The following is a 23569-nucleotide window of genomic DNA, read 5'->3' on the forward strand; positions in this document are numbered from 1 at the left end:
ATAAACGTATACTATTTAATTCAAATGTTCATCACTGCCATTATATTCTTATTCTTATTATTATCTTATCTTGTTATTGTTATCTAGTTTTGCACATATTAGTCTAACTACTGTTTATATTTATGTTTCTATTTTTTCTAGTTGATTGTTTTTATTTAATGTTTACATTGTTAGAGAGAGCACAGTTCACCAAGTCAAATTCATCGTGTGTATAACATACATTACATGGGCAATAAAGTTGATTCTGATTCTGATTCTGAAATTTGGACTCTTTTCTTCTGGTCCTTATTTTCAATAGGTGAAAAAACATTTTCCAGGCATATCGCCCAGCCCTACTCATAGGCCTTTTTGTCCGACTTGGTGCTAGAGCTAACTCATAATAATGCCTCAATACAGCCTCAGAGCATGGAGGGCTTCCAAGAGAGCCACGCTAAATGTAGGAGAACTGACCCACAAGAACAGCTTTTACTAAACCTAGAGCCTGACTCTGTTCTGGTAGCAGATACTAAAACAGAAGCACACAGTGACCAGATTAGCTCTAACAATTAGTCTTTAGCCGAAGATATTAACCATGATTCACGTCAGTCAAGAGGAAATGCTCTGTGATCAGGAAGATCACTCAATCATTGCCACTGAAAAGACACAGAAGTTACCACAAACTGAAGAAAGACCATTCATGTGAAACATGTGGGAAGTGTTTTTACACTAAAAGTCACACTGATGAGAGGCCACACTCCATTATTATGTAAAAAGTTTAAAGACATTCTAGAAAGAAGTCACACGAAAACTCATAGAGACGAGAAGCAACACTCCTGTGAAATATGTGGGGAAACGTTTTCCTCAAAGTTCTGATGGTTCACTTGAAAACTCACAGATGTGATAAATCATATTTTTGTAAAAATGTTCATTAGAGTTGTAGATGCTGTGATACTTTGTTAAAACGCTTTAAACTTCAGTTAGTTGTCTTCATTTTAATTAGTTACAACTCAGAGTCTATTCTAACCAACACAGGACACGTTCCCTTGAACATTGTGTTTTTTTGTTATTCCATTGAAACCAAGAACGTTTTGTGTTTTCAATCTGTGTTTTTTGAAAATCTGTTTTCTTGTTAGAAATCCTTTTTTCTAAAGGTTGAGAGTGACTCTTGTCTCTTTCCTTTTCAAACATGTTGAACCCTGATCCTTTTTACCAGTTCATTAATTAAGTGTTTATATTTGCTGCCAAATAATTGGTCCGGTTTTTCTTCATTTTTTTATTGCATATTTCGGACCTCTTTTTTCACCTCTGTCACATTTTACGCCTTTTACAGCAGGGCCGACAGCATTCATTCATTTATGCCATTACTATGGCCACCAAATAAATACACTTTTTATTCTGGACTTCATCACTCTTTCCTTCTCGTTCTGAAATTCCTTTTCTTTGTCATTCCTGCCACAAACTATTGTAGAATCCCATTGGTCAGCAGGCTTGTTTAGATACAAAAACCATTCATGAGCTCTTTTGCATTTGACCATTTATGGTAGAATTCTGAGTGTGTCGAGGGTGACGTATGAAGTGAATTCTCCAGCAAACTTCTAGCTGGGCTGTGATTTATAAAGGGAAAAGTGTGTGCAGGTGAGCTCTGCACGCTTTTTTGGTGAAGAACACTTTCAGATTCTCCACATGCACTCACTTTTAGTATGGATTCTACTCAATGTTATATAAATGAGGCCCCAGGTCATATGGGTAAAATGCAGTTGACTGTTTTCCCACTAGAGGACATCATCATTCATTTTTTACTGGTCTCGACACTATGGCTGTGTTCCACATTGCATACTGACATACTACACACTACACACTCAATTAGCACTTATATACTGTCTATTATATACTATTAGTATGATCAGGATGGACTGTTCTCATTGAAGTGTAATTCCAAATTTCCAATATGCATTTCAAACCTACAACAAAAACAGAAGCACACTGAGGCTTCTATTAGAGATACAGCAAATACTTTTCAGGAATCAAGTGATGTCTATCAATATTCTTTGTATATGTGTCAGCACAGAGTGGGATCAAAGGAAGTGAGATGGCAGATTAAAAAAAAAAAAGAAAAGGCAAAAGAGGCCACCCAGTACAGTAACATCAATCTAGTAGTTCAGCTCAGCTAAACAGAAGTAAGGGATATCATCAAACAGAAAATTAAGTAACCGTGTTTTGGGAGGAAGAGAGGAAATGAAGGTGGTAGAAGAATTCAAACAAGGGTTAGAAAAACGAGGAAACAGGAAAGAAGAAGGAATGACTAAACAGCACATTATTTATCATAAGGAAGCATAAATCAGTTTTTGAGGGAAATAGGTATGAATAGGATCTAGGTTTTTGTTGTTGTTTAGTATAGCTTGAGTAGTTGTTTACCAGCCACCATAAAAATCCACAAAAGAAGAAGAAGAAAGATGTGTCTACGTCGAAGTTTGCAACCTGCAGCTCTGGAGCTTAATGTGGCTCTTTGACTTTTATGCAATGGCTCCTTTAAAGAAACTATCAATATAAATAGTTGGTTTTTTTTTTGTTTTGTTTTTTGTTTTTTACAGAGGTTATTTATGATTAATGACAAATAAAATCAAGATAAAACAATTTGTAAATCTATAAATAAATCACGTTGTGCAATGACTCAGCACGTTCCTACTTCACCTCCTACAACATCTACAGACCATCAACTTTCCTGCACCTGTGGTTAACCTTAAGGTTTAAATCTCTGGTAAGATAACTAAACTAACAAAAACACTATTCTGGAAGAAAATAGAGATTTTAATTGTGGGGGAACAGATTATTTTAACTAACAATGTGTTGGTTAAATATGCATGATTTATGTGTGGCAAGAAATGAGAAATTAGCATGTGTTGACCACATGGTCATGTGTTATCAAATTCAACTGACTTTTTGTAGCCTACCAAATAAAAATAAAAAAAATCTTTATTTAACATTATGTTCATGTAAATTGAGATGCGTAAGAATTTGAAGATGCAAGATACTGTTTTATTTCTTGATGTCATTTTATTTTATTTTAATGTAAACTGTTTTTAAGTTGCAATTTACATGATCAATATAAATCAAATCAAATGAAATCAAACAATATTCTATATAATTTTAACTGTATATATAATAATACACTTGAGAAGGTATTTTTCGGCTCCAGGAGGACTTTAATCCAGGTGAGATGAGACAAAATGATTCCTTTTAGAGTAAAGGTCGCAGACCCCTGGTCTAGTGATGTCAGTCATAGTGTCAGTGCTCCTCCTGGTCAGTAGGAGGCGGAAGTTGAATGCAAACCGCCCTGAAACACAACAAAGAAGAAGAAGAACTAGCATCGGTAGCTTCCTGTAGCTCACTGTGTTTATGTGATAGTAAACATGTGTTCCTCTGAGGCTCTGAGAGAGTTTATCACTAACAGACTAACTGCTGCTGCTGCAGAAATATTCACCGTGTTTCAACAAACCATCGATCAGTACGAGGAGGAGATTGACCGACACCGGAGACTGTTACAGACACACACACACGGTCAGTGACTAACACACACACATTCACGAAGATCTGATAAAAAGGGTGGTAATTCAGTTGCTTCCCTAAATCTTTTAGTGACGCAGTTTCCTCACCTGCTGCGTGGAATTCACTGATTGCAGCAGTTATTAGTGCAGAGCAGAGCTGGTGCAGACCACCTATGGCAAGCCCTTTTAACATTTAATAAGATATCTGAAATTCAATTGTTACATGTAAAAATGTAATTGCAGATATCTGCAATTCAATTTTGACATGTGGCAATTCTAATTCATGATATCTGCAATTCAATTGTTACATGTAAAAATGTAATTGCAGATATCTGTAATTCAGTTTCTACATGTCGAAATGACATTTTGACATGTTGAAATATATTTGTTACGTGTAAAAATGGCTTTACAGATATCTTGAATTAACATTTCAACATGTCAAAATTCCACTAGTGAAAACTAAATTGCTACATGTCCGCCAGACTTATTAAATGTTAAAAGGGCTTGCCATAGACCACCCCTATTTATGAGAGACGTCAGTGCGCTTGTGGAAGTTAAATTTGAGGCAGATGGACTTCTCTGCCTGCTGCGCAAACATTTCATAATGTAGAAAACTAAATAAACAAATAAACAGTTTTTTTTTTTTTTTTAACAACTGAAAAACTTAATCATATTGATTTCATCTAATTGAATGTGGGTGCTCCATCAGAACCTGTAACTTTGCTCTAATCAGTCCATGAATAATAGGTAGATTTGGACAGAAACTGTCCTATTGATCTACCATTGATCTGAGTTAATGCAGCAAGTCTGTCAATCAGTCTGCATTATTTGAAGATAATCTACTGAGAATAATCCAGTTGGTCTGAGCAGCGCTGTCACGCACGCACTCATAAGTGAACATTGTGCCATCAGTGATCACGAATGCGTAAATTACGCATCTGATCTGCTGATTCTGCCCTGACTTCAACACGACACAAGACTTTGACGGTCAAAACATGGAGAAAAATATCGACTGGAGCAGTGCGTCCGAATCTACATCGATCCATGGTCATATCCATATATCCATTTCTGTGCACATGTTGCAACCCTCTGCTCTCTCTCTCTCTCTCTCTCTCTCTTGCTCACACACAACTGGAGCCCTTTTTTCTATCTCTACTGTGTTTTTTGTCAACGTGCTTCTCAGTTGTACTATTTTTCCATACTAAAACGATCACCGCAAACAGTTCCAGGTTTCATGAATTGCATTGCGTTCCCTGCGTGAATTTATTTGCATTTCCTCCTCCGATATTTTTGCTTCCCCTGGGAGATCCGCCTACTATGCATATTTATTCATTCATTCATATTCATCAAATGGAATGAGGGTGCATTCTGACACGCTGAAGACACACAGTCATGATTCCCTGGGCTTTGTACTCCTTATTAGCATGTGGAGTGACGTTTGCACATGATTTAATTAATACCACTAAATCTTTTGTGAATCTGCCCCTCATATTTAGGACCCACTTCAGTATGTTCACAATTTGTCTACCAATGGTCCATTTTTTATGGCTGCAGCTGGTTGCCATAGAAATGAAGCAGGCAGTTAACACTGTGTTTAAATGCTCTAATTTGATTGGATAAGATGATAGATGCAGTTTTAATTCAATGGATGATAAAACTTATATAAAACAAATTATTTAAATAATTCCATGAAATATTTTTCCACAACACATGAGAGTGAATCTCTTCTAATCTATAAACTAGTGAAATGTAGTTCCTGATCTATTGGATGTTGTTCTTGTTTGCTTTTTTATTTCTACCTTCAGCCCAAAATGTTCACATCAAACATCCAAATCATCCAAACAAAGGTGGTTATTTATTGACAGCTTTGTCTTTAAAAAGGACTTTTCCTGTCCTTTGTTCACTGACAGATAAAGAATAGATTCAAGGTGAAAAACATCTCCCCATCTTACAGGGCTTCATCTGACAGTCTGTGAAGCGGCTGTTTCTTATATTTTTGTAAATGCTGTCATTTTATGGCCTTTTTTCTGCTGAAACATTGTTAGAGTTTAAAAAAAAACAAAAAACAAACATTAAATATATCCTAGACTTATTTTACATATTATTGAAACCCATTAAAAACATATTTTTTTCGTATATAACATTTTTCTCACTTTCATGTTTATTAAAGTTTGATCAAGCTTTAGGATACACATTGTTATTTTTTAATTATTAACACATTTCAAAGTGAATAATAGATTGTGTGTGTGTGTGTGTGTGTGTGTCCTCAGATAACATATGTCAGCTGGAGACGAGCTTCAGTCTTAAAGAGGAGGAACCTGAACCTCTACAGGAGAGAGAGATACTGCTGCTCAAACAGGAACCTGCAGATGATGAGAACCTGCAACCTCCTCCAGCCTCTAAAAACTCTGCTTCTGCTCCAACATTCAGCATCTGCTACGATGTTCACAGACAGCTGGATCAGGAATGGAAACCCACCATCATGTTAGGTGTGTAACGCGGTGCCACCATGTATTTTTGGGCTAAGATCTTGGTTCTCGGATATACAGTAGTTGCTGCAGCGGAAACGTGCTTTTAGTTTATCTGGATCAAGAATAGTTTGTGATCATTATCAGTAGCTTTCTATTAAAGCCTGATTTAATGACGATGGTTCTAATCGTTGGGAGAATAGATTCACTTATAGGTAGGCCTGGGTGATGAAATGATAACAATATGAATTGCGATAGAGGATGAACAGAAGAGGGTGTTTAGAGTGGAACAAAGGAAGGGGTGGGTGAGAGATCATTTTGGTTGTGCTGAAAGTGTAATGCAATGTGATGCTACAATTGTGTATCAGGGTCCTCATAGTCATGAAATTCCTGTAAAAGTTATGGAATTTGAAAAAACAATTTTCCAGTCTTGAAACGTCATGGAATATTTTAACTGTTTTGGAAAAGTTTTGGAAATATAGCTTATTTTAATTTAATGTATGTTAAACCCCAAAGATGTTAAGCGTTATCTCAAAGTGAAAGTGCTGCATACCGGCAGCATAGTTGAGCAGGAATCACAAGATTTCACACATTCACGCAAATTTACTCTCTACCTCATTTATCAAACTGTGCGTAGGTACGATCACTTTAGCTGGCATATGCTAAAAACCAGGAAATGCATACTAAAAAAAAAGCAACAGAACTAAGTAATTGAAATCTGGTAAATTATTTTGGAAAGCTTTTGGAAAAGTTTTGAAAGATCATTGTGAAAAAAGTGTGGGAACCCTGGTGTATATTGTGCTGTAGGGTGTAATATATTGAGCTAGTCTATTGACAAATGTAGAGATATTGATGAGTGTAAGGCAACACCCGGCTTAAATTTAAAAGTGCTTAGACCTAGAACTGATATTTGGGATCAATGTATCTCAGGTTTAGTCGAATACCGACTGTCGCAACCGACTAACAGCTGCCCTTGTGAGAAGGGGAGACACCGACAGCACCCGCCCAATGCAGTGCTGCAGCCACCAGCCCCAAGCGCCTTCGCCCGCCCACCCACCCACCCACCCATCAGCCCACAGACAGCAAGACAGCCCCACCAGGTGACTAACAGCACCCCCAACTGCCGGGATGGTAGGCACCACCACCCCGCAGACAGCACCAACCCGAGGAGCTGTGCAATCACGCATCAGCGAATGCCAGCGCACCCCTAAACGCGCCCACTTTCCATACTGGCACGATGAGCCAACACACCACAGAGACTGCCCCCAAGACCACCAGGAGTGGAGGTCAGCACCATCCATATGTGTTTAAGCTCTGCACGGTGGCCCAAGCATCTACAGAGGGGCTGGGCCTCACCTGAGGGCCCTAAATGTGTGAACCTACCCACCATCCTGTTATTTCATTTTTTCATTTTAGTAAGATCCCCATTAGCTTCTGAAATCTCAGTCGCTGTTCTTTATCCTTCCTGCAGTCTCATCGAATTCACAACATGCATTTTATACATTTTTGTTTGACACACACACATATACACACACGTGGAAACTCAATGTGAAAAAACAACATAGCACATAAATCCACTGGGCTGCTGATTTTTTTATTTGTGTATTTGAGAGGCACTTCTCTAACCGTTTTGTGTATGAGTGTAGTTATTAAATGTATGAGACCCAACCATCATGGACATAGCAGCTACGGCTTGTCTTTAAAGTCAGTGCTGTGGGAACATTTCGCTTTCATTGTCCAGTGGACCAATCACAGCCCAAGCTGACTACCCGTCAAAGCTGTGCCTTGGATTTTTGGGAGCCGGGGGATTTTATATGAAGTTAGATATGTTGCAAAATGTGAGAGCTTATATTTCCAACGTCTGCCAAGATTCAGCTTTGTCACTGACTGCATGACATTTAAACCCAAGATTTCCTGGTAGATAATTGAATTCAAGGTACCTTGCACACCCTGGAGATTCCCTGTACCTGAAGAAGCGAAACAGCCCCAGAGCATGACTGACCCCCCACCATGCTTCACAGTAGGCAAGGTGTTCTTTTCTTTATAGGCCTCATTTTTCCTTCTTCAGACATATCGTTGATCCATAGGCCCAAATAGTTCCAATTTTGTCTTGTCGCTCCAGAGAACAGTATCCCAAAACCATAGTGGCTTGTCCACAAGGTTTTGGTATACTGGAATAGGCTCTTCTTGTGCCGGAAAACTGCATTGTATTAGCATCGGCACGTGATTGAAACACTTTGTTTTCGTGTAAAAACAACACAATGCCATCGTGTTGTGTTGTTGATTGCACAAATAGCAGTACCAACAATCCAGGACTTAAATTTTACAACATACTGGCTGGTGGGCACCCTTTTCAGAAGAATAGATGAGACTTATGGTCGCGCGCTATCAAACAAAGGCTGACAGCTGACGTATCTGACACACACACACACACACACACACGGAGCGAGATAGATCGCTGAAAAATTCCAGATAAAGTAAAGATAAGCCGGTTTATGATTGAAATAAAGTGCAAAACATTGCCAAATAACCACGTTACATTTTGTTCTGAAACGATCGTGTCAACGTAATTGCTGCTGAGGCAATGGTGCACGGGAGCGGACGGAGCGCTATTTCAGTCTGGATTCAGTAAAAAGTGACCATAAAAAGCTGTAAATGGACTGATATGCAGACGTGGGGCAGTGAGGAGGAGACTAAATAAGCGGAAATATACGGAAACCTTTGGTAACAGGAGTACAGCAGCCCGCCTACCTGTCCGTTCATAACAAGTTTAAGCATCTAGAGACTTGTTTGCTTTTAGGGTTTTTTTTGTATATACACTGGGTTTTTGTATCAGATAGAAATGTCTGGCTATTGAACATCGGGCCAGGAGCGCACATCGGATGACCACTCATTTTTGAGATTGCTGCATGGGTCCCGCAATCTTTTACCTGTACTTAAAGTGAGTTTCCTTAAATAAGCGGCCACGTCCTCAGTTGACAAGCTTTCTACATACTTCAAACTATTTTTGAGCCTTAACAGCAGTTCATTCATTGCCATTTTTCAATTTTCAAGCATCACATATGTAAACAACGTGGTTTCTGCACCGAGTATGCGTGCGCATGTCAGTCACGTGTCTCGTGTTTGTCCACATTGAAATGGATCTATTGTCTGGGTCAAAACCTGAGTACCTCCCTCTGACAAGTCCTGTCGCAGTTCCTCAGTTGTCACCCGGGGGTTTTTCTACGCCTTACCAGACAGTAGTTGCTGACAATATCCTCTTTTTGCCACGCCTTGGTAGCGTTTCCACTGTGCCTTTAGCTTTAAACTAGCAAATTATGCTGACAATTGTGTCCCTTGAAATGTTTAATTTCTTTGCTATCTTTTTATATCCATATCCTTGCTTATGAAGATAAATTACCTACTCTCTTGACTTCTTTGACCTTTCCCTGGACTTAACCGTGTTGCAAAGACACAATTAACTGTCTACAAGGAGCAGAGTATCGCAGGCCTTTTAAATCTGCTTAATTGTTATGGTTCTGTTCACATGTACAGGTGTTTTTAACACCTAATTTGAAATCTCCGTTCTAAAGAGTGGTCTTTAGCGGGGTAAATTTTTAGGGGGTTGAATAATTTTGTCAGTGGGGAAATCACGAAAAGGGCATTTGTTGGTATATAACAAAAATGTTATTGTAATTTAAGTTGCATTTGTATATTTTACAAGTCTTTTTTTGATCTGATTATAAACAAGATAAAAATAAATTTCAAACTTTCTAAAACACTTAACTGCAGTGGGAGTTGAATAATTTTGAACACAACTGTCTGTGTTTTATAAAGTAAAATATATATATATTTTTTAAATTAAAAAGGTAGCTTTCTTTTTTTAATCCCTTGCTGGTTTTTCAAATGTGAACCGTGACCAAAAAACCGAGGTACGCATTGAACCGTGAGGTGACTGTATTGTTGCATCCCGACAGTCTACAGTTGCCTTCCTCCTTCAACTCTACACATGGTTGATGGCTTTCTTCTTTTCTGTCTCCTCAGATCTCCCACAGCAACACGTCAGTCAGGATGAAGAACCTGCTCAAGTTCAAAAGGACCAGGAGGAACAAGAACAGCTTTTACTAAACCAAGAGTCTGACTCTGTTCTGGTAGCAGATACTAAATCAGAAGCAGACAGTGAGCAGATCATCTCTAAGAATTATTCTCTAGCTGAAGATATTAAACAGGAACAACTCAGTCAAGAGGAAATGCTCTGTGATCAGGGAGAACAAGAACCTGATCAGATCCAAGTGAAGCAGGAGCACTTTTCCACCTTTCAGGAACAGGAGCAACTTTTACCAAAACATGAATCTAACACTGTTCCGCTAACTGTTAATGAGAAGCAATGTGAGCCCTGTCAATCAGAAGGAGACAGTGAGCCAGTTCTCCATAACAAGGATTCTCCTCCTGAAGATCACCAACAGGAAGACCTAGAATCAGGATCTATGAATCACACGGAGCAGGAGTCCAACAACAGACATAACCGTGACACTGAGATCAAAAGCTTCATACTTAAAGATTTTTCTGTTGGACAGGAATGTAACACACCTTTCTCTTGTGACATCTGTGGGAAACACTTTAATCAATCATTGTCACTGAAAGAACACATAAAATACCACAAACGGAAGAAAAACCATTCATGTGAAACATGTGGGAAGGGTTTTATTACAAAAAGAGAGCTGAAGGAACACATGGGAACTCACACAGGTGAGAAACCACATTCTTGTGAAATATGTGGGAAATGCTTTATTCAAAAGAATAATTTAAAGAGTCACATGAAAACTCATACAGGTGAGAGACCATATTCTTGTGAAATATGTGGGAAAGGTTTTATAAAAAATAATAATTTAAAAAGTCATATTAAAACTCATACAGGTGAGAGACCACATTCGTGTGAAACTTGTGGGAAAACCTTTATTCAAAGAAATAATTTATTGGGTCACATGAGAACTCACACAGGAGAGAAACCACATTCGTGTGAAATATGTGGAAAACGTTTTGCCATCAAACAAGCTCAAATCCGTCACATGAGAACTCATACAGGTGAGAAACCACATTCGTGTGAAATATGTGGAAAGAGTTTTTCCATCAAACAATCTTTGAACCGTCACATGAGAACTCACGCAAGTCAGAAGCCATAAAGTTGTTGAGCATGTGTGGGAAAGGTTTTATGATGAGGCCACATCACTTTCAAATGTCCTTATTAGAAGATCTATACCTAACAAAACGCATTGTTTTACACCATATTCGTTTTATTAACTTTTAAAACTGGAACTATTTTACCCTGTGCATCGCCATGTTGAAATGACGTCATTAGAGTGGCTCTAAAAATCAGTAAAACTTTTTAAAAAATTGATGTAAACCTCTTTTGTTTACTGGGAGATGATGAACTAAAACCGTGACCCAAAGAAATCTGTGGCCACAGGGGGCGACAGTTCCAACTCTGCTGTTTTGTAGACATCATTAAGGAGAGAAGAAGAGCTTCGTGTGCATGTAAATAAAGACAACCAGGAGTTGCAGAATTTTGCTGCTGCTCAACGCATGAACGGTATCATTGCAGTTCAAACAAATCCAATGCTGCACACCCTTGAACCAAGCAGCAGCTATGTTGAAAGTCTCAGTTCAATCTGAGCCTGATTTGCAGAGAAAGTTGAGCCACAGATACACAGACAGAGATTCCTAACTTGATAGATAAATAGGTGTTCAACAGTGTCGGTGAAGTACTGATCCTTTCCAAAAACATTAGAATCATGGAAAAGTTGTTTAATTTCCATAATTCCATTCAAAAAGTGAAACTTTAACAGATTATAGATTCAGGGCCCACAATTTCAACAATTTAAAGTCTTGTTTTTTTTTTTGTTTGTTTTTTTTTTACATAATTTGGGCTTCCAGCTCATAAAACCCACAAAAACAGGAATTCAAAAAATTAAAATACTGTGAAGAAATCACCATTTACTTCTCAGTTTTTGCATGTTGTCGCCGCAAGGAAGTGTGGGGCAGAATTATCCCGTCTCCTTTGGTAATGGATGCATCAGTGTTTCCTAGGCTAAAGGAGGTTATAAAGGAAGTATTGAGCATCCTTTCCTTAGCTTGTAGAGAAATGGAATGCACTTTGTCTATCGCCACCACCTAAACACTTCTGGGGGTTAAGGAAAAGTGGATAGGGAAGGAGATAGGGGGGAATATTTGGATGCACCCTGAGATTTGGCCAAAGTAAACATACTCAGAGTTGAATCTCAGAGTAAGTCTATTCAGAGTTTGTTGATCCTCCTACCTGAAATACCCCCTGGTTACATGTTTGGTCTATTGTGAATGCATTCTAACACTTTATATAACTTGTTTTCAAGATGGAAACAGCACTTTCACATAACTTATTTATTTGAGACTATTTAAAAAGTACCATGTTGGTTGTTTTAGCCTCACTGTGTGTATTCAGGGATGCAATGACTGGGACATGAGTGCTCAGCTACTGACACACAAGAAGGTGGTGACACATTTCAAATCCCCAAGACAGAGTGGGGGAAGATAATGACTGAAGAGCTCAAATAAACAGACTTAATTTTAGAAAACATCTGTTTGGTGTTGAATGAACAGATGTGTATTTAAATGTCAGTTCAGAAACAAATTATGCTTTTAGAGCAATAACAAAGTTGGCCTGTTTGTGGAGAAAGTTACTGCAACCAAAGGTTGATAAAGCTATTCTTTGTGAAGTTAATTTCTAGAGACTCAAATGCTAAACACAAAGGGATGTGAATTATATAAAATAAATCTTGTGAAAATGTTAACTGTGTTAAAAACTCCCATAACCAGTTGAATTTTACCAAAAGATTCTTGTTTTTCCCTAATTACGCTTGTTCTTCTGAAGCAACAGAAATATGATTTAGAAATATCTCTTGTTGCTTCAGCCCAAGCCCATATATTTAAAATCTATGATTCATTTTGTTGATACAGTATAAATAGTAAACAGAGTAGGTTTAAAAAAAAAAAACAACCTTTGGCACTCTATTAAAAACTTGCCAAAGTCAGTGGGATCACTCATGACATGCAAAGATTGTTTGCGGGTAACATTTTAAATAATTTATTACAAAGTTGACAATGTTCAGAGGACTTGAGATCCCTCATAAAATCTCACATTGAGTGAAATTGTATATATGACTGCATCAATGAAAATAATAAATGAGCTTTAACCACAAAATTGTGTTTTTTTTTATTTATTTTGAATACTGAGTGCTAACATAATGTGCAATATGAATAAAGAATACAATGATGGTATTGTTCACAAAGCACAAACTTGATTTTACCTGCAAACAAAATTGTTTTTGTGTAACAATTTAAAATACATTCCAGAGAAGTTGAAACTGACCAGTGTAAAACAATTAGAATATCTGGATATCATGAAATAAACAGAGCAACTGATGAAGCTGATGAATTTAGTCTGAAATAGTCTTTCTACATAGCAGTTCATAAGTTTGGTCAGACGATGCTATCTGTAGCAGCGCTTCTAGCCCCGCCCACATCCTCTACCACTGAGAGTGGTCTACTGTCCACTACATTCATTTTTCCACTGACTTTGTTCATTTGTCACTCGTGGAATTATTCATTTTGGCTCTGAACCCTGTCATCTTGTCCAGTGTGGATTGGAGACACTGTCTGCTCCTACTAGGACCGTTGTCCTTGCTAGCTGCTACATGTTAGCATTGAGGTGCTAGCTGCTACATGTTTAGCATTGATGTGCTAGCTGCTACATGTTTAGCATTAAGGTCGTAGCGAGGCTAGAAAATCTCCAGTGATCAGCAAACTCTTGCTAAATTTGCACACAACTGGTCTTTTGTTTGCTATCTGGTGTTTTGTTTTTTTTTTTTTGTTTTTAAACTGAAATTATTGCCCACAAGACACAACAACGACTTCTCCACAGGTTCTCCCGTCTCTCGTGTTGTGGTCTGTGCATCAGTATTATGGGTTTACCAGGTTCCACTCTGTGATTAACTGCATTGTTTTTGTTTTGTTTTGTTTTTATCTAATTAATTAATGACACTTAATGCGATAAAGTCCCAGCACGAAGGAAAACATAAACAACAATCTACGGAAGCAAATGCAGAGAACATAATGCAACAATTTGTAGTCTCTAATGAGAATTAGTCTTGTGCTCTAATTAGTTTTTGATTTAGCAAAGCATTCGGCATCTTTACAACTCACCTAACTTGTGGCAATAAAAGCATAGTTTGTATTTTTTAGGACTACTGCACGTGCACAACCATATTGACCAGAGACAGCGATAGAATTTGCCTTGTCAGTAGTTGTTTTTACCAAGCACTGCAGCAGAAGTACTGTATTCCTTTAGTAGTCGTAGTCTTTTCCCTGACTCTTATTGAGCCTGAAGGCTATAGCAATAATAAAAAAAAACGTTAATGATGAAATTATGCAGAAGATGAGAATGTTTGACAAGGGAAGAAACGAAGTTTGATGTAAAATTATCTGTGTTCAAATCAGGGGACTGATCTGGATAAGCATAATGCTTTTTTCCGTCGCCCTTTCCGAAAGGACAAAAAAAACAAAACAAAAAAAAAAAACAATGAGTGTCAAAATGAATTTTTGTGATTGCAACCATGTCGGAAATGAACTGAATAAATAAAATAAAAATAAAAATAAAAATAGGTCTTGATGTAAACAGTAGCACTTAAAAATGTGTGTGTGTGTGTGTGTGTGTTGCTGTTTCCACAGCAGATGCAGCTGTCTGGCCCACAGGACCAGGCCCATGTCACTGTGACGCTAATTTAGGAAGCTGCGTTGTTCAAAAGGTCAGATAAAAAGGCACAGGAATCCTCACAAAGAAGTGGGTGGGGTATTGGGTGAAGGGGGTTAAAGGCGGGTGTCCACAGACCAATGTCCTGTCTGAAAGACAGAGTGACAGGGAGCCAGAGAGGGTCTCACACTGAGGTGCAGAGGACAGGACAGTGAAAGCAGATCATTTCAGGACACCATGGAAGGTGGATTAGCCACTCAGGAGACTTTGGAGTCGGCAGAGACGATCAGTCCGACTGACACCAACAACAATGATCAGGTTCATGGAGATTTCTTGTTTTTGAGACATTTTATTGGTATTTGAAAATGTTGTATAAGTCACAGTGACATTACTTTCCCGGGAATCAGTGATGTGTATTTGTAGCCATGGCAGGTGGAGAGAATTTGGCAGCAATTGTTTTGTTGTTATGTTACACCTTCTCTCTCTCTCTCTCTCGCTCTCTTTTCCGCACACACACATTCAGTCAAGATAAACTGAGTAGTGCACATGGCACTCTGAGGAGTTTCCTATTTCTGCTGGTGAGTCACTGCTGCTGTAAAACTGACCTGATGTGACAAACAAGGCAATTCAAGGTGCTTTAATGATTAAAAAGCAACAGAAAACATTAAACAGGTTAAAAATCAATAAGAACATTAGATCAAGTTTAAAAATCAACAATAAAAACATAAATTAACAAAAATATGATTTTAAAAAGTAGAGAAAAAAAGTACCTTTAACTTTGATTATAAAATGTTCACATTAGATGCTGACTTCAGCTCTGCTGCAGTTTGTTCCACTTCTTTGCAGCATAACAACTAAAAGCAGCATCACCATGTTTACTGTGAGCTCTGGGCTCCACTATCTGACCTGTGTCTATAGATCTGAGAGACCTGCTGGGTTCATACCTGACTAACATGTCACTGATGTATTCTGGACCAAACCCATTCACAGATTTATACACCAGCAGCAGAACTTTAAAGTCTATTCTGAGGCTGACTGGGAGCCAGTGTAAAGACTTTAAAACTGGAGTAATGTGCTCTGACCTCTTTGTTCTGAACCAGCTGTAGACGTTTGATGAAGACCATTACAATAGTCCAGTCTGCTGGAGATAAAAGCATGGACCAGTTTCTCCTGATCTTTCTGAGTCATTAAACCTTTCACTCTGGAGATGTTCTTTAGGTGGTAGAAGCTGTTTTTGTGATAGATTTGATCTGACTGCTGAATGTCAGATCTGAGTCAATCAGAACACCAAGGTTTTTGACTTGGTCTTTAGCTTTTAAAGATGGAGACTCAAGGTACTCGCTGACAGCAGTCCTTTCTTTCTTGTTACCAAAGACGATCACCTCCATCTTGTCATGATTAAGTTGAAGAAAGTTTTCACTCATCCAGCAGTGTACAGTGACACAACACCTCTATGGGACCATAGTCATCTGAGTTCAGTGATAGATATACACTACCGGTCAAAAGTTTTAGAACACCCTATTTTTTTCAGTTATTTATTGCAATTCAAGTCATGCAAATCCAATTGATAGCTTGAAATGGTACAAAGGTAAGTACTGAACAGCCAGAGGTAGAAATAGGTTTGGTTACCCAAAACTGCAAAATAATGTACATTCAAAATTAAACAATGAGGCCTTTTTCAGGGAAAACAAAGTGGGTTAACAATTTAAAGCTGTTCGGCAGCAATGAAGGTTGAATCAGCCTTGAAAGTAGGGCTGCAGTATTGATTCTTTTTGGAATCGATTAATCTCGCACTTAATCGATCGATTAATCGAATTATCAATATTATTTTTTTGCTTTTTTAAGCAACCAAAACAAATAATGCATAACGAAAGTTACATGGCTGTAAAATGATTAAGCATTTGGCTTTTTTTTTTTTTTTTTAAAAACATTTGGCTCCAAAATTAAGCCCATTTATTGCAATTTAACCATGTAGTGTTAATAAGTGCCAGTGTCAACAATTAAATAACAATACAGTTAAGTCAACTAACTAACTACGAACAAATAATATATCATTTCTAGGGTGAGCGTGTTTGCTATGGTAACCTAGAAACCTCTGTGTATGTGTTTGACAAACACTGCAATTATGTTTTTAGCAGCTGAGAAAATTAATTTATCTCGAGCCTAATGAATTATTTCAATTCTATATCAAAATATTGTGCTACTGACATTATTAGAATTGTCACAGTGATGATCAGAGACAGTGTTTAATCCACAACACTTAAGAGCACATGCACTGAGGCGTACCACAATATTTAATCCTACAATTTCTCAAATTAATTGCCCTTTTTCTCAAATGTAAAGCTTTTAAGGCCTTAAATTTGGCTACATCAAATTTAATACCTTACCTTTTTAAGGATTTAAAGTCTACCGTCTACCCTGGTTTGTGTGTACACGCGTGCCGTGCGTGCTTCCGATCACACCGCTTACCTCTTCTCCGCTGCTACACAGGCCGCTGGGTGTAGCCGCTGTAGCAATCCAAAGCTAGAGTTGCCTCATCTACCGGACTATAACTGTTTGATTTACCTAAATCTAAGGTTGCCTGACGGTCGTGTACTATTTTAGAGTAATTACACTGCAGGTTCACTGAGAAATTATTAGAACTGGCTGAGTTACCTGCTGTTTTATATCAGTTGCTAACGCTAACCTCTGCAGCCAAATACACATGCATATATCAATATATCGAGGCCGGAAAACTTCTGCGTTCATTTTCATTTATCGTCCGGGTAATTTATTTATTTTTCATATCGGCCCAGGCTTAAATTAGTGCTACATTACCTTGTTTCAGCAACGCTTGTTGAAACAGCATGAGGATGCTTTTGGTTCAGATGCTGCATCATTGAAGTCGTACTGCTGTGGTACGCCAGGTATTGTTTGCAGTAAACACATGATTGCACTTGTTTTCTTCATTTTTGAGGATGTAATTTTGACGTTCTCTGTCGCTTACTCTCCGCCATGGTGCCAAAAAAAAAAATGCAGAATGTTTGTTGCTCATTGATGACGCGCTACTGGTGTGCAGCCCCTGCGCGTACAGTGTGCGTCATAAGAATGTAACGATGCTTCGGGGGACAAGTACTTACAATCCCCTCTGTCTGCATAAAAGCAGTGTTGGAACACTGTACTTTAATGAGTCCAAAAGTTTAGAATACGTTTTGGTCTATAAATTGATTCCATGATTTATTTTTCAACTCAAATTGCTTATTTGTTCTATGCTTTCTTTTCAGAGTGCAATGACACAATAAACTGAATCATTTTCAGTAAAAAAAAAAAACTGGAAAAAGTGTGGTGTTCGAAAACTTTTGACTGGTAGTGTAGTTATGTGTTATCTGCGTAGCTCTGATAATCAAACTTACAGTTCTGTGGAATTTGTCCTAAACCTAAAGGAAGCATATAAAGACTAAACAGAAGAGGTCCAAGAACAGAGCCCTGAGGAACCCCACAGGACATTGGTAATCTGTCAGATTCAAAGTTTCCAATGCTTACAAAATAACTTTGCTCCTCCAAGTATGACTTAAACCATTGCATTACTTTTCCATTTAGTCCAACCCACGTTTGCAATCTGTGCAACAAAGTTGCATGGTGCACAGTGTCAAATGCAGCACTGAGATCCAATAGAATGAGAACAAATGTTTTTCCTGAATCAGTGTTCAACCTTGTGTCATTTAGCGCTTTGCTGAATGACTTTGCTACAAGTGCATATTTTCATACATATCTATTATTAATAAGTAAAATTATATTTGTTAACTTCTGCTACATATATGACACTCTTTTCAATTTCTAATGTGTGTAGTTATAAAAGTGACTGGAAAGCACACAAAAAGGGTATTTCTAAGAAATGTTAGTATGTTTAGGATTTGAAAATAATCAAACTATTTTGTTATATAATATTGAGTTCTGTCATTTTAAATATTGCTTTATGGGATTAATGTGTTGAAACTGTTTCTGTATCACAATGAGGTTAAAAATAGGTCTGATTGTGTGATGCAGAATCTGCTTGATTCAGTTTGCTGTAGCTCACAAACAAAGACGCTTCAACATCACATGACTACAACGTTTTTTTTCATAGAAATGACTATACGAGATGTTAAATTCAGTGCCAGAAGCTGACAGTAATCAGGATACAAATATGCTATTGTAATATATCACAACTCACACGTATTGTTCAATGAAACCTCACATGGTGGCTCAAGATCTGTTGAAATTGTGTGAAGTCCAGGTTTGTTGCTCTACCAATGCTTAGCAGCACTCTGGTTCTGCTCACTGTGCAGGAAAGTGATCCAGCGATGGTCAAAAATAAAGACTCAAGTGTGACAGCAGAAGGTCAAAGGGTAATGGAGGTGGTGGAGAAAGAAGAAGGAGATAATTCACCAGAACAGGCTGAAGAGGAGAGAGTGAGTGCTGATGAAACAGTGATAACGCCTGCTCAATGTGACACTGCGGAGGTAAATCCAGATAAAGAGACATCGTCCCCAGCTGTTGATGTGAAGGATGAAGACAAAATAGAAGGACGGACATCAGAGTCTGCAGGTGACGAGAAGGAGAGCAGGGACACAAACAAAAGACAAGAAAGGAGCAAATCTGAGCAAGGAGCCAAAGAGGAAAAGAAAGTCGTGCATGGAAAAGAAGCAAAGGAGGGAAAGAAGAAAACACCAGTTAAGGAGGCAACTGCTGAGGTGAAAGACACAGGGAGCACTAAGGAGGCAGAAAAGCAAGGGACACCAAAGAAGAAGAGCACAGCTCCTTCTTCTTCTGTGGGTCGACCAAGACCCTCAGCGCGCTCAATGAGAGCAGCAGCAAAGAACGACATCATCGCCAAGTTTCAGAAAGGAGCTCCAGAGTGAGTAGCTGGGTTTCCATTACAGATTTTCACAAAAATAGAAATGATTTCTCAATGTCGACAAATTATAATTGCGCTCCGAACCTGTTTCCATTGAAGGTTGTTTTGGAGCCTCATAACTCCCGTCCGTGAAATCTCATCTAGTGAGACTTTGCTGTAGGAAGACGGACGCTCCAAACCTCCTTTATAACACTCTGCATTCCTTTGTTGTTTCACATCTAATGTGGCAGTAATAATTTTTAAGTTTAATGCTTAGAAATGTCTGGGTCTCCTCTCCTCTTTACACGTACTGCTTCATGTTTTCTTGGAGTTAAGTGGTCATGTGCCCATGTACGTCATGTCCTGTGACATGTATTTGCTGAAAAAGTGTTCCCATTGCACTTTTGCGACACATTAAAATTTTGAAATGTCTGAAATTCCTCCTTATGAAAATGTAAAAACCTTTTTGCAATATTGGAGTGTTTTTTCAAAATTCAGGCATTTCCATTACGCTATTTAGATTTTGCGCATTTCCAAGGGTAATAGAAACGCAGCTGGTGACAGCATGAAACAAAGCATAGTGAAGCATCAACTCAGGAAACGACTGTGTTTTTCAGGACACCACTACCACGAAACTTCAAAATCCAGAGGTCATCTGCTGCTGCGGCGACAGGATCTTCCATCAAACAGAAGATACTTCAGTGGTGTTGCAACAAAACTCGCAAATATGAGGTGAGTCCATCTTTGAAAGTATTACAGCAATGGTTGCAAAAGATTTCTTGTAAATTTCTGCGGAAACTTAAGATTGAGAATTTTAAGAATATGCAAAACTGGAAACTTTTCATGGGAATAATTTATTGGAATTAAGCAGAAATTAGGAGTAATTTTAAATAACTATCAGAATCTAACAATATGCAAAACATAACAAATAAAAATTGTAACACTTCATAATTTTCATCACGGGCGACTGTGGCTCAGGAGGTAGAGGGGTTGTCTTCTGATCGAGAGGTTGGGGGTTTAATCCCACTGCTATACATATCTATGTGTCCAAGTATCCTTGGGCAAGACACTGAACCCTACGTTGCTCCCAATGGTCGACTAGTGCCTTACATGGCAGCTCAGTTACATTGGTGTGTGAATGTGAGTGTGAATGGGTGAATGAGCTGATATTGTGAAGTGCTTTGAGACTACTTTGGTGTGAGGATTAAGCTCTATATAGATCAAGTCCTGTTATTTATATTTATTCAAGTTTTATACACATCTAGCCATGACCATAAGAACAAGATCCGGGGTACAAGTGGCCAAAAGTTTATTTTGTTGGGTGGCTGGGCTCTCCCTTAGCGATAGGGTGAGAAGTTCAGTCATTCGAGAGGGGTTCGTAGTAGAGCTGCTGCTCCTCCGCTTCCAAAAGAGCCAGATGAGGTGCCTCGGGCACCTGATTAGGATGCCCCCCCAGATGCCTCCCTGGTGAGGCGTTCAGGGCACATCCCAGGAGACCCAGAGGAAGACCCGGACATGCTGGAGAGACTATGTCTCATGGCTGGCCTGGGAACGCCTAAGGATCCCATGGGAAGAGCTGGATGAATTAGCCGGGAAGAGGGAAGTCTGGGCCTTGCTGCTAAGGATGCTGCCCCCATGACCTGACCACGGATAAGCGGCAGAACATCAACTTTTCATGCTCAAACAGTGCAGTGTTTGTTGCATTTTTTGATTTAGCAATCAATTATTTTACGAAAACAACATCAAAGTTCAGTAAGATTTTACTCATCTGCCTGAACCATTATTTGAAATCTAAATAAAACCACACAACCCCACTCTAAAAACAACAAAAAGTCCTGTTTAAATCCCCTTTTTCAGGCAACCATGTCTTCCACTTCCTGTTCCAAGCATACATGCATGAAATATGTTTAATTAGGTCAAGATGATTCTAAAATATCAACTATCCAACTATATTTAACATCCCTGTTATGGTGTCATGGTCTGAGTTCACCTCCGTACTGAGATTATAACCCTAACCCTAACATAATCCAATAAACAAATAAAACATGTGTCCGTTCACTTTGAAAACAAAAATGAACAAAAATGAATTCATTTTTTTTACCAATAATTTATTTTTTGGTTGCGCGCATGCGCATATATGCTCATATACAATCTCAGTACGATGTGAACTAAGGCCATGACACCGGACCAACCTTCAATTTCATTAATTCTTCATTAATCTCCCTTTATTCTTGATAGTTCAGATTAATTTGATTTGCAACCTTAATGACAGCCTCCACATTCATATGAAATCATAGGAATGCAAAAAATCATCTGTGCCTTTATTTTATTGACCAATTTTTGTCTTTTTTGTGCTTCATTAGGGCATCAAGATAGAAAACTTCTCTTCCTCTTGGTCTAATGGGATGGCGTTCTGTGCTCTGATCCATCGTTTCTTTCCGGATGCTTTTGACTACAGCTCACTGGTTCCAACAGAGCGGAAGAAAAACTTCACATTGGCTTTTCAGACTGCAGAGTGAGCATTTAAAGACTTTCCTGTTGTCTTCTTCTGCTCTTCACTCTCTTTAACCCACGCACCCTTTCTTATTCTCAGATCCCTGGCTGACTGCTGTCCTCTACTGGAAGTGGAAGACATGATGATGATGGGTAACCACCCTGACCCCATGTGTGTGTTCACATATGTTCAGTCGCTGTGCCACAGTCTGACCAAAATAGAGAAGGAGAGAAAGGACAAAGAAAATGAGGAGAAAGCAAAAGCTGGCAAAGAAGGGCAGGAGAAGGGAAAAGAACGCGAGGAAACGAGCAAAGAAATGAAGAGGGAAGAGGAAGAGTCTTCTGAGATTGAAGGGGTGGAGTGCCAAGTGGAAAAGGAAATTGATGGGGAAGAAGTAGAGGAAGCTGCCACGAGTGGAGACGCACTAAAAGGTTGTGAGGTGGAGGCGGCAAAAGCAGAGACAGAAACATCATGCTGATATCTGACAGATGATTGTGGTGTTACTGTATTTTGAAGAGTGAACTGTGTGCATTTATTTTCCATTGTTGTGCTATTGTATCGTTGTGATCACAAAAAGAAAATCTACTTTGTGTTTGCTGTGTTTCTCACGTATTTAAAAGTTCCCTGTGTATGTGATGGAAACCCATTAGAATTACTGCAACACTTAAAAGTCCTACTATTTGAAGACAGTGAAGTATTCAGCATCTTACCAGCACAAGCTCAATAATCAATATTCTGTATTAATGCATCAACATATGGTTCAATAAAAGTAATGATTCTCTACCATTGGACACATAAAAAGCCTCTGTCTCTTACAATGAAGTTATTTTAGGTTCAAAACAAGTGTTACTTTTTAAAAACGCGTTTTAAACCCTAATGTGAGACAAACTGACGTGAGTTTTGGCTTTGAAAGCTTCTCAAAGTAACTGTGAAGGAAATACAATGTAAATAGACATGAGTTGCAGTGTAGCTTTCACATATAAAAATCTCTAAATGTTTGACAATGAAACAAAAATGACATTGAAATCACTGGCAATGAACTGCAATAAGTTATATGGACACACATCAGCACATAAACTTAAGAATAGAATAGAGTAATTATTGTCGTTGTCTCTGCCACTGAAAAATAAATGCACATATACGGATGTGATGTAGGGGTAACACAATCTGCATTAAATATAAAGTCATATGGGTAAAAAGAGCCTGTTTTTATCCCCTCTGCACAAACTGAGAGGAAAAAAGAAAAGCTCAAAATAATTGTCAAAGCCGTGTTGCATCTTGTGGTGTGGATGGTGATGACAAAAAAAAGTGGTGTAGAAAAAGTCTCCGGGACAAGTGATTTGTAAATAATAGGCAGTTTATTAATACAATCAATGTCCTAAACAAGTAACAAAAAATGAGACCTGCTGAGAGCTGCGGCCTGATCGATGCAAAACTCTGAGCTCTTTCGGGGAAGACCAACCG

General features: G+C 38.4%; 2 protein-coding genes across 3 annotated transcripts; both read left to right on the top strand.

Moving 5' to 3' along the window:
- Positions 1-3302: 3302 nt before the first annotated feature.
- Positions 3303-11831, top strand: LOC114470604 (zinc finger protein 180-like). The gene is made up of 3 exons (XM_028458880.1): positions 3303-3537; positions 5795-6013; positions 10016-11831. The coding sequence occupies exons 1-3, from the start codon at positions 3390-3392 to the stop codon at positions 11152-11154; spliced, it is 1506 nt and encodes a 501-aa protein (XP_028314681.1). The 5' UTR covers positions 3303-3389; the 3' UTR covers positions 11155-11831.
- Positions 11832-14860: 3029 nt separating this feature from the next.
- smtnl1 (smoothelin-like 1) lies at positions 14861-22695 on the top strand. Of its 2 annotated transcripts, XM_028458885.1 has the most exons (6): positions 14949-15074; positions 15280-15334; positions 19064-19632; positions 20229-20343; positions 21975-22126; positions 22205-22695. In XM_028458885.1, exons 1-6 carry the CDS (start codon positions 15067-15069, stop codon positions 22581-22583), a joined length of 1278 nt encoding a protein of 425 aa, XP_028314686.1. In that variant the 5' UTR covers positions 14949-15066; the 3' UTR covers positions 22584-22695. The 2 variants fall into 2 exon arrangements, with proteins under 2 accessions (XP_028314684.1, XP_028314686.1); XM_028458883.1 differs by lacking the exon at positions 15280-15334 and having other exon boundaries at positions 14861-15074.
- The last annotated feature ends 874 nt before the right edge of the window (positions 22696-23569 follow it).

This window comes from Gouania willdenowi, chromosome 10 (assembly GCF_900634775.1).
Source record: "Gouania willdenowi chromosome 10, fGouWil2.1, whole genome shotgun sequence".
Taxonomy (NCBI): Eukaryota; Metazoa; Chordata; class Actinopteri; order Blenniiformes; family Gobiesocidae; genus Gouania; species Gouania willdenowi.